The 12441-nt window shown below is 39.4% G+C and overlaps 1 protein-coding gene across 1 annotated transcript in view; it reads right to left on the reverse strand.

Annotated features, from left to right (window-relative positions):
- The window catches only part of GLRB (glycine receptor, beta), a 51942-nt gene that overhangs the window by 21958 nt on the left and 17543 nt on the right, over positions 1-12441 (reverse strand). The window contains exon 4 of the mRNA XM_005860539.2: positions 12077-12144. Coding sequence (XP_005860601.1) covers positions 12077-12144 — 68 coding nt within the window. The remainder of the gene's footprint in view (positions 1-12076; positions 12145-12441) is intronic.

Consider the following 12441-nt stretch of genomic DNA (forward strand, 5'->3'; position numbering starts at 1 on the left):
ATCCCTTGGGGGCCTAAGCCTTTAGTCGGACATCCCCCGAGGGCTCCCTGGCTGCCAGAAGGATGTCTGACTGCAAGCTTAGGCCTGATCCCCCGGGGAGTGGGCCTAAATCGACAGGTGGACATCCCCCAAGGGGTCCTGGACTGCAAATTGGCGCAAGCCGGGCTGAGGGACCCCCCCCTCTGAGTGCACAAATTTTTGTGCACTGGGCCTCTAGTCCTATTTAATAATAGACAAAGATTAAAATTGACCATACCTTCGCTACGCCTCCCATTGGCTAATCAGCAAGATATGTAAATTAACCACCAACAAAGATAGTGGTTAATTTGCATACGTAGGCACGAAGCAGCAGAGTGAAGACTGAAGGCGGCTCTGGCCACCAGAGCTGCGAGAGGCTTGGAGGCGCCTCCGGCCGGAGCGAAGGTCTGGGTCCCGGGTGGCGGAGGAAAACCGGTGCCGGCAGCTAGGGAAAGGGAAGGCCTATTGCATGAATCTTTTTGTGCAACAGGCCTCTAGTATAGATATAAAAGGCTAATAAGCTAGGTGTTCCTCTGCCCATATGACTGGTCGCTATGATGCGCACTGACCACCAGGGGGCAGATGCTCAACACAGGAGCTGCCATGACGTGCACAGAGAAATGGCACTGCTGACCTGGTGCCCACAAAGCAACAGTTGGCTTCCCCAAAGTGGGATGCAGGCCCTGCCACCACCCTAAAGTGACACCCCACCAAATCGCAGCCCACAATGCCAAAACCCCATGGTGCAAAATGCAGTCCACAGCCCAGCCCAGCCTGGAAATGGTCTCTGTGGGTGCTGGGTAATAACACCACGTAGCCACTCCTAGCTTCCTCTCCCTAGCAACAACTAGTCTCCTTGCAGTTTCTTCAGCCCAGGAACATCACTTGCTTTATAGTCAGGTGCAAACATTTCATACTTTAACCAAATGTCTGTGAAGCATTTTCCCTGTGCCTCATCTCATTTGACCTCACAGAAGTCCTGGAGTAGGTAGATAGGAGACTCAGTGGAATCCTATTTTCTTTTCATTAGCCAGAAAATGGAGATTTAGAAAGTTTAGAAACTTGACCCAACTAGAAAGAAGAAATGGTGGACCTTGAAAATGACTTCAGGTTTTCTCACTGCACAGAATATAGTTAAACACTGCTGCAGTTAAATATTTTATCCTTTGTTCTCTGTGAGTGATCTACAATAATAATGTGCTTCGTGTTGATATTTACTGCTGTGTTGCTGACAATTACCTGAAAGAGAAGTTGGGGTGCTTCACTGGGCTGGAAAAAGTTTAGCTAAATCAGAAAGCAGGACTAATTAAGCACGTTTATTCTATAAATAGAAAAGGCTAAGTTCACTCACGAATGCGTGATACATATAAAGCTCTCGCTGGCACCGATTGCATGTGTGTGTTTGCATCTGTCATTGTCGATCATGAATTTGGTTGACACTTCTATTATAGAGAAAAGGGTGACTAGCGATATTAAAATATTTCTTCTAATTAATTTCCTCTCAATGTGCATGAATCCGTGTACTGGGCCACTAGTTCAACCATAAAAAGGAATGAAATTCTGATACATGTTACCACATGAATGAGCCTTGAAAATATTACCCAAAATATCAACACTAATTCTACTTAGAGTGTAGGGGGAAAAAAAATAATAATCTATTCTATATAATAAAAAACTAATATGAAAATTTTCCCCAATGGGTGGGAGTTCTACTGACCGGGAGTTAGATGTGCACTGACCACTAGGGGATGGCCCAAAACATGGTGGGCGTTGGTGATGCAGTGCTGGCAGCAGGCGGCAGTGGAAGTGCTGCCAGCCCCAATGGGCACCAACGAGAATGGGACTGCGGTGAGATGGGGGAGCTGGTGAGTGGGAACAACACCAGGCCAAGGCAGGTGCCAGCGGGGCTCTGGTTGTCCCACCAGTCACTGCACAGATTGGCCCTGATTGCCAGGCAGGCCTAAGGACCCCACACATACAGGAATGTCGTGCACCAGGCCTCTAGTCTTACATAATAATAGACAAACATGTAAATTGATGGTCCCTCCGCTACGCTCACCAGCCAATCAGGAGAGTATGCAAATTAACCCAACATAGATGGCAGTTAATTTGCATACATAGCAGTGGAGCAAAGACTGAAGGCTCCGGCCAGAGTGAAGGCCTGGGTCCTGGGTGCCGGAGGAAAACCGGTGCCAGCAGCCAGGGAAAGGGAAGGCCTATTGCACGAATCTCTTCATGCAACAGGCCTCTAGTATATATATGAAAGGCTACTATGCTAAGTGTCCCTCCTACCATCCAACCAGTCGCTATGATGTGCACTGACCACCAGAGGGCAGATGCTCAACACAGGAGCTGCCAAGCTGCAGTAACTTGGCAGTGGCGGTTCTCGGGTGACGCACCCCTAAACCAGAGAGGAGGGAGCCCGATTCCTTGTGGCGCTGTGCAATACCACCTTCAGCCTTGGGTTATGTTGTTGATGGGGCACTGTTGGCCCCAAATCTTGTTTACTGCATGCTTGCACTTGTGTTCCACACCCTGTACAACAGCAACTTTGCCAAGTGTCCTCTCGCACTCTGGGACCCCTCGGGGAATATTGGAGAGCTGGTTTTGGCCCAATATCCACAGGCCAGGCTGAGGGACCCCACCTTCCAGAGGGACCCAACTCACTCCACAGATGCTGGAGAGGGACCTCGGGAGGTTGGATCTAGGGAGTGTACACCTGTCTCGCCCAGTCCCACCCCGCTGGCCACCTTCTAATTAATTTCCTTTCAATGTGCATGAATCCATGCACTGGGTCACTAGTAATAATAATAATAACCCTGGGGAGGGCAAACATTTCCAGGGAAGGCTAGAAGACTGAGAAAAAGAAGGAAAGCCTTGGAACAGGATTACACCAAAGCAAAGAGGCAAAAACTTTAAGATGGTCAACAGCAGAAAGTTTCACAGAGGGTCAATACAATCAAACTGAATATTCTGCAAATGAGTGATGGTTTTAACAAAAACATTATTTGGTAGATTGGCATATAAAAAGTAATATGATAGCCTGGCCAGTGTGGCTCAGTGGCTGAGTGTTGATCATGAACCAGGAGGTCATGGTTTGATTCCCAGTCAGGGCACACGCCCAGTTGTGGGCTCGATCCCAAGTGGGGGACGTGCAGGAGGCAGCCAATAAATAATTTTCTTTTATCATTGATGTTTCCGTCTCTTTCTCCCTTTCCCTTCCTCACTCTGAAATCAATAAAAACATAAAATTTAAAAAGGCAATATTACAGAGAATTAATATGTGAAAGTTTCAAGTCTAAATAAAGGGAGGTAAAAATAATACAACATAGGGCTTTTATAAGGAGTCAATGAGATATTATATATAAAGTCCATATTAAGCACTAAACGCATGTATTTCTTCTTATTATGATATATGCTTTATTTTGTACTTATTCTTTTATAAAGTTGGTAATAGTGATAAAAATGCTGTGCGTCAGAAAAAAATCTTCATATAGTGTACTAATTTGGTTTGCTCTGGTCTATGCATATTGACCTAGAGTTATTCCTAACAGTTATCTACTCCTGGGTCACAATTCTTAAAACAGTGCTAAAGTATTGTTTTTGAGCATCTCCTGAATTATTCTTGCTTTCAGCACACTAGTGTAAACTGAATATACCACGTAAGCTCTGAGTCTTATATTTCAGTGAGCATGTCCAAAAAATTGGTAACTGCTTACTTTTCTGTGTCATTCTTGATCATTGTGTCTCACCATCTATATATATAAAAAGCCAGCATCTAGAACGCCTTAACGACCGGAAAGACCAGTTGTTATGACACCCAGTATGGCCAGTGAACTGGCCAGATCTGGGGTGGGGCCGGCCTTCCAACCTCCTGTGGTCCCTACCCCCAGCCGGCCCATTGCCCACAGCCCTTCCCTATGGCCAGCCCCACCCCTGATCAGCCCCCCACACCAAATTGGGGGCGGGGCCCACCGGCCAATTACCCTCAGCCCCTCCCCGCAGCCGGCCCGACCCTGATCAGGCCCCGATCAAGGCAGGCCGGCTGGACCCCACCCATGCACAAATTCGTGCACTGGGCCTCTAGTTGCATTATAAAAGTGCCTCAAAGATGCTTTTCTATTAGGTATGTAGGTATATACTATTATGATTCAATACAAGTTGCAGCATGCTTATATATCTTTTAAAAATGTTTTAAAATTTTACAATTAATTTAAAGTAATAGTTTGAATTAAATACTCATTAAAATACAAAAGCTCATTAGTTAGCATGCTTTGGTTAATGTTTTATGAACATTTCTAAATGACTGGTAGTTATTTGCATTTCAAATGCCTCTATATTAAATAACTATCTTTGAAATCTATTTATTTTCATTTTCAATTACTCAATCACAATAATTATAGCTCTATCATTTATTTTGCAATGAACAAACTCCCATCAGAAAGAGACTTCTTTTATCAATGCAAAATTACTTAATTGTTTTCAGAGAACTTGGTGACAAATACTCCTCATTGTTGACTCCAAACTACACACTATTAGTCATTATCTGAAAAATGGATGGTCTCCAAAACGTTCAGTATCAATTAACAGCCAAATTAAGCTATTTCTTCAAGGCAATAAAACATTTCAGAACAAGACATTAAAACTGATTTAGTTTCATTAATGATATTTTAACATTAAAAACAACTTATCTGTATTTTATATTGTTGTTAGGATAGTTCTTCTGCCTACTTGTAATTTTTACCTAACTCTCACATAGGCAGCCTTTAACTCATTTGTTTCCTTTACATTCTGATTTTTAAAAAATCATTCAAGGAAATAAAGGAGATCAATTCTCACAGCATCTGGCAGCATTATAATTATAGTTCTGTCAACAGAATTGTAATAAGCCTGGTTTCAAAAGGATTTAAATGTAGTTGTTAGTGAGGTTAGAAGTTTCACATAAGAACTGCATAATAACAAATTACCAGTAAAAATTCCTGGGTTATATTTTTAGCAATTTTCTCAATATGTCATTTCAACATTTGTAGTCAAATATTATTTAATAACACCTTATGAATATTTAAATGTTATAGACCTCTGCCAATAGTCCATTTTTGTTAGGAGTGCCTGCTAGGGGATGAAACATTAAACTATACACTGCATGAGAGTAGCAGTCTGCTTAACTGTCTATATAGAAAGTGTCCAACATACTTCTATTAAATTCAGGAATAAAGAGATGACTTTTGTGGTATTTTGACGGTTAGGATATTTCTCTAGTATCGGTCACACCATCAACTTAATTTTTCCTATATCAACTGATAACAGTGACAAATTACTGGAAGGAGAAAATAAAACTTGGACATTTCTCATCTTTCCTTATTGCCTAGTACAATACTCTTATGATATTTAATTACCAATGCTTCTGAAATAATAAAGCTGGAGGAAAAAAATGGTTAGAAAGGAAGGTATGAATAACAAATTATGTTATTCTTTGTTTTAAGGCAGACACACTAAAAAAGTAACTTCGACAAAAAAAGGAGACATATAGTATATTTTTAACTATTAAAAACACAGATTCTCTCAAATTGTCCTTATTATGATTTACTTTAAAGAGTGAGACTTTTCAGTAATCACTGAATAAAAAAAAAAAGCCACTGGTTATTTTGGCATTTCCATATATTGAAAAAGTTATATATATAATCAGATAACCCTCCAGCCACATTTGGGAGGAAGTTATATGTAATCAGATAATCCTCCAACAGTATTTGGGGAAAAAAAATTAACAAGTGTTCATCAGCATGCATATTAATTTCCTACTGCTTCTGTAACCAAGTTACCAAAAACCAAGTGGCTTCAAAAAAAACCCACCAAATTATTACCTTATAGTTCAGAACATCAAAATCAGTTTTACTGGGCTGAAGGCAAGGCATCCTCGGCCGGTTCCTTCTGGAGGCTCTGAAGGGAGTCCAGTTCCTCGCTTTTCTCGGCTTCTCCAGGCCGCCTGCATTCCTAGACTTGTGGCCGCTAACTCATATCATGCGAATTCATACTGTCTGCATTGCAGCCACTAATTCTGTCTCCCACCCTCTTGCCTCCCCAGCATAAGGACCCTTATGATTATACTAGGCCCCCATCTCAAGATCCTTAATTATATCACATGCAAAAGTACTTCTTACTGTATAAAACAACAGCACAGGTTCCAAAAATTGGAGCACAGACATCTTTGGGAGACCATTACTTAGCCTACCACAGGGCATAAACCCTAAAGATGACTGACATGAGAAAAAATAAATATAAAAACATTTTAAGGCTTGTGTATTTATGATCCAAAATAGAAAATAAAACACAATTGGAACAAATATGGATGGAGCAAAAGTAGTTTTACAATTGTTTTTATGAAAAATAATACAATAATTAATAAATAATAATAAAAGAATAAACTCTGTTTCATGTGCTCACAGCTATAAACCAAATTTTGCTCTACCCTGTATATATAATATTATTCTATAATAAATGAAATAATGCTGGAAAGTTAAAAAAAACAAAAACAACAAAATACAAGGAATAATAAAGCTAAGACAAGTTTTAAGGAAATAAATTTAAATCTCTATATAGAAGGAAATATAGAAAATAAAATTGTTTTAAAAACACCAAAGATGAGTAATAACCAAGGACTACAATAAAGCTTTTTTAGCTGATCCCAAATATGATCATTCTTTCTTGACAGGCACAACTGTGTTGTTCAGAAAGAGTTGAGATCTATTATTAAAACAAGCAAAAAAGTAATGTGGCAGAAAGGCACAAAAAGTCTGACAGGACCATGAATTGTAGTGCAATAATTGAATATAATTACAAAGCATGCCTAGACCAAAGAAAGGAAATGGATTATATAAACAAACTTTTATTTCGATGAAAAGAGCTCTTATTATGCCTGGTGAGGTAAAGGGCCTGTGTATAGATTATTACAATGAACCGTAATACCCAATTTTTCCCCAAGTGCAATAGTTCACATTTTCAATTATGAAAAATCCTGCTGATTTAAGCCAAACATCAGAATTGAATGAAAAAACCAACAGAAATTATAAACATTACTGGAGAGCAGATGCCACCTAGCCTCTAACAAACCATTCTTCTTACTTTTTTATTGAATTTACTAGAGGCCTGGTGCACGAATTTGTGCATGGGTGGGGTCCCTCGGGGTGGCCTGCAGGGATTGGGCCCCAACTCGCACCCCTAGCCTTGCAGCCCCGCAGCCCTGCCTGGCACCCTGCCTTGGCCTGGAGCTGCCCCCTCACCTGCTCCACCATCCCGCCTGCAGGGTGATCGATCGGGGCCAGGCCCCCGCCCAGCTTCCTCAGCACCTCAGAGCTGGGTGGTGGCCCTGCTCCTGCTGCCAACGCTGGTTGCCATTTGCAGGATGATCGGGCTCCCGCTCATACCCGCCTTGGTCTGGTGCCGCACGCTCACCTGTTTCACCATCCTTTTGCGGTCCTGCTCTCATTGGGGCCCATTGGGGCCGGCAGCACCTCCACTGCCTCCTGCTGCCAGTGCGGCATCGCAGATGCCCACCATGTTCCACTCCGCCCCCTGGTGGTCAGTGCATGTCATAGCGAGCAGTCTAACTTCCAGTCTCCTGGTCGAACCCCCAGTATCCAGGTCGAACAACCACCCGAGGGGACAATTTGCATATTAGGCTTTTATTATATAGGATTGGGGTGACATTAGCTAATAAAACCATACAGGTTTCAAGTGCTCCACTCTATAATACATCATCTACATCCTGCATCATGTGCTCACCGCCCAAAGTCAAGTCTCTTTCTGCCACCATTTATCCCCCCTTTGTGCTCTTCCACCTCCCCCACCCCACTTTCCCTCTGGCAATCACCATACTGCTGTATGTGTTTGTTTTGTCTTTTTTAAAATATATTTTTATTGATTTCAGCAAGGAAGGGAGAAGGAGAGAGAGATAGAAACATCAACGATGAAAGAGTATCATTGATCAGCTTCCTTCTGCACACCCCTCACTGGGGATTGAGCCCACAACCCAGGCATGTGCCCTGACCGGGAATTGAACAGTGACATCTTGGTTCATAGATCGACACTTGACCACTGAGCCACACCGGCTGTGTCTGGGTTGTTTGTTTGTTTGTTTGTTTGCTAAATCACTTCACCTTTTACACCCTGGTCCACAGCTGTCAGTCTGTATTACGTATCTATATGTCTGTTTCTATTTTGCTTGTTAATTTATTTTCTTCATTAGATGCCACATATAAGTGAAACCATATAGTATTTGTCTTTCTCTGACTGGCTTATTTCACTTAATATAATACTCTCTAGGTCCATCCATGCTATTGCAAAGGGTCTTAGAGATGTGGGAAATATGGAGAGCTTGATAAAATGTATAAACTTTATTTTAGTTATAAAATAAATAAGATCTGAATATAACATGGTAACTACAGTTGATAACACTGTATTGTATAATTAAAATCTGCTGAGAGAGTTAAAATTTGCTGAGAGAATAGAACTTAAATGGTCTCACATATATGATGGATGTGTTGATTTGATGGGAGGAGGAATCATTTCACAATGTAGATGTACATCAAATCATCATGTACACTTTAAATATCTTACAATTTTATTTGTTAACTATACCTCAAAGACTAAAAAAAAAGAAAAGTAAGCTCATCCCAGGTGATTGGAAGAAAAAAGAATATCCTCTCATAATATAATTCTCATCCATTTAATTATAACTTTTTAGTTACTCTCCTAAGCCATCTCTATTGACAAGTGTTTATAATAGGTAATGAAGAAGTTTTATCTTAAATTCATTTTTTCTCCTTAGAAGATATCTTAATGTTAACTATCCTATATAATAAAAGCCCAGTGACCATAATGGCATAACAACCACAATGACCGCTCAACTAGTCGCTATGAGGTGCATTGACTACCTCTCAATCCCTTTCCCCTGATCCACAGGCTCCAACTGCTGGATGTTTAACGGGGAACCGGGGTGGGTGGTGGCGGGGTGGGACTGGGGACTGGTGAACTGGCGGAAGATGGCCCTGATCGCAGGCTAGGCCTAGGGATCTTACCCGTGCACGATTTCGTGCACTGAGCCTCTAGTCCTATATAATAAAAGGGTAATATGCAAATCAACTGAACAGCAGAACAACTGGTTGCTATGACATGTACTGACCACCAGGGGGCAGATGCTCAATGCAGGAGCTGCCCTCTGGTGGTCAGTGCACTCCCACAGGGGGAATGCCGCTCAGCCACAAGCTGGGCTGACGGCTGGCGAGCGCAGTGGCACTAAAGATGTCCGACTGCAGCTTAGGCCCAGAGGGAGCAGGCATAAACTGCAGTCGGACATCCCCTTAGGGCTCCCGGACTGTGAAAGGATCTCTAGTCTCTATATAATAGCTTGTGCCTATCCTAACTATTAAGCAACAAATCTCAGACCATTTGTTTTTTAAAAGATTGAGCAAATCTATAAAATATGACAGCCTCAAAAACATCTCTATAGCCCAGCTGGTGTGGCTCAGTGATTAAGTGTGGACCTATGAACCAGGAGGTCACGGTTCAATTCAGGTCAGGGCACATGTTCAGGTTTTGGGTTCTATCCCCCGTGTGTGGTGTGCAGGAGGCAGTCAATCAATCAATTATTCTATGTGCTCATTGATGTTTCTCTCTCTCTCTCTCTCCCTCTCCCTTCCTTTCTGAAATTGATAAAAATATACTTTTAAAAAAGACATCTCTATATAATATTGTTTTTTTTGTAGGGATGTGTCTGAAATAAGCATTGCTAAAAGCAAAAAATAATTATGGTAAAATAAGTCTACTTGATGAGGATGTTCTCATTCTGAACCTTTAGACTGTCTACACAACATAAATTGAAAGGCAGTTTGGTTTTCATCTAGATTATTTTAGCAAAAGAAATAACAAATAAAAATAATTTTATTCTCTAAATAAAGGTCTCTAAAATTTCCAAAATGAACACTATAAAATAGTAACATTATTTAGTCTTTTATTTAACCAAACAAATGTTCTACATGGATCTATTGTTTAAAATTTTTCTGTCAATTGTTTTATTGCTACATGAATTCACGTGGTGCTAGGCAAATAGCAGAATTTATTTATCCAACTACTCAATCAACATTAGCTAGTACAAGATATTTTATTTATGTGTTCACTATTTATTGAGTGACTATTGTCATCTGTATCTTATGGAAAATGAAGTAGACTGCATTATTTCTGACTTTAAGAGCTTTGTAGTCCATTAGAGAATAAAAAGAATACACACACAAAAAGAAGCTATCAGATTACATTAACAAATAAATGCTAGAAATGAAAGACTTGGATTGAAAAGAGGGCACAAAGTGAGTCAGAGTAGCCATAAAAGACTCTAATTAGAAGATAGATGGAGATCAGGGATAAATAGTAGGAACAAAGACTCCATAGGAGAATTGCTTGAATCTGGTCCCAGCAATAAATATTTTGGGCTAGCTACTGTGATGAGTCTATGCAAGAGACAAAATGGTTGACACTTCTATTATAGAGAAACGGCGAATAGCAATATTAAAATATTTCTTCTAATTTCCTTTCAATGTGCACAAATCGTGCACCAAGACACTAGTGAAAAATAAAACTGTACAGAGTAGTGTGTGGAGACCAAATAGCTCCCCTTAAAGTTTCCCTGTGAGAAAAATGACAGCTCTTGCTCTTGAAGAGTGAAGTGCTTTGATAGACTAATAGTATATTGAATTAATGAGTGCTATACTTATCTCCATAGTGATATGTGGTACTGTACATTATATTTCAGAGCTGTCATCTATTGATCTATACTGTATGTCTATGTCATTTAGGTGAACTAAAACGTCACTGAAAGTCAATTTTGGACTTGATTCCAAAATTGTCTTTTAAATACTTCTCTAAAAATATTTACACATTGTCTAAGAAAATCAATTATTCAGAGGCTAAATACATGCTTTTACTAGTATAAAAATAAATACATGGCATTCTCATCACAATTAGAGATAAAAATAGGCATTATAATGTAAATGCAATATACAATTCCTTTTGTAACACACCAAGCTGCTACTAGGAATAAAGGAATAGTTTCAATTATTCATTCTCTAGTCTGAGATATTCCCTGAATAAGTATACTGTGCTGTAACCATTATTATTAGGCTTTCAATCCACACCTTATGACTTAATAAAAATGTAAGTATCTCAAAACACACACACACACACACACACACACACACACACACACACAACCTGCGCCTTCTTTCTCCCACCTGAAGTATAATTTTAGCATGTAGTTTTTTTAAAAAAAAAAAAGAGCACAGATCTATATTCTAAAACATCAAAAAGCATATAAATTTTATTGAATATGTTTAGAGAAGCTGAGGGATAAATTACATCATAGATCACTCAGGAAATCTAATCTCACTGGATAGCTGTCTTTGACTCTAAAGTTTAATTCATCAGGAATAGTAGTTATTCCCTGATATCTTTCTTTTTTGTTCCTTCAAGACAGGATCCTCCTCTCCCTCCTTCCCACTCATCTCCCTCTTCCCTAGGTGACAATCTTTTCAGGGAGCTCCATGGCCATATTTTATGAAAATCAATTTTGCTTTTTATAATTCTCTGCTCCACACATCACAAAATTAGCACAACAGAGAAAACAAAGATTCTCCCCAAGAAACTAGAAGAAAAAAACTGTCAACAATCAAATATTTTTGAATGCTCATACATCTTCGCATATTGGAGGAGGAAATGTTGTCTCAGGGTATTAATTGCATAAATCCTTTTTTCCCATGTGGCATCCAATTAATTGTTCAGAGTGAGTATGGTAATTTTTCCAATGCAGTATTAAGGCTAAATTTGAATTGCAAAATATCATAGGCACTGAAATCACTAACTTAACAAAACCTTAGAACTGGATTATTTTATCCCAGGAGTGAGCATGCATTTTTCCTTAGAGTTACTCAATATTTTTCAGTTTTAATATTACTTTCACTATGCTCTAGTTTAAATTTTGATGATTAGAATATTAAATTAACTGTAATATTACCATTGTTGTCTCTTGAATGGATCCAAAACTGTTGATAAAAATGTTTACTACTACATCAACAGGAATGCCTGTGAATAAAAATTAAAGATATATTTAGTAGCTGTAAAAAAGCTTGGTCAGAATCTACATATTTCAGAGTTTATGTATTTGTTTTTTATATTTTTACCAACCCACATGTGATGTAAAATTATAAATCAGTGGTCTCAGTATACCATGTTCACAATTACTATTAACTTATTTTTCTAAATAGGGATCATAACGCAAATAAAAAATGAGTTAAGTTGTATTTTATAATGTTATTTTTTCAGAAATATTTATCTATTAAATTGTAGAGACTGAGAACATACATTTACCTTTTAAAAATT

This window comes from Myotis brandtii, unplaced genomic scaffold (genome assembly GCF_000412655.1).
Source record: "Myotis brandtii unplaced genomic scaffold, ASM41265v1 scaffold136, whole genome shotgun sequence".
NCBI lineage: Eukaryota > Metazoa > Chordata > Mammalia > Chiroptera > Vespertilionidae > Myotis > Myotis brandtii.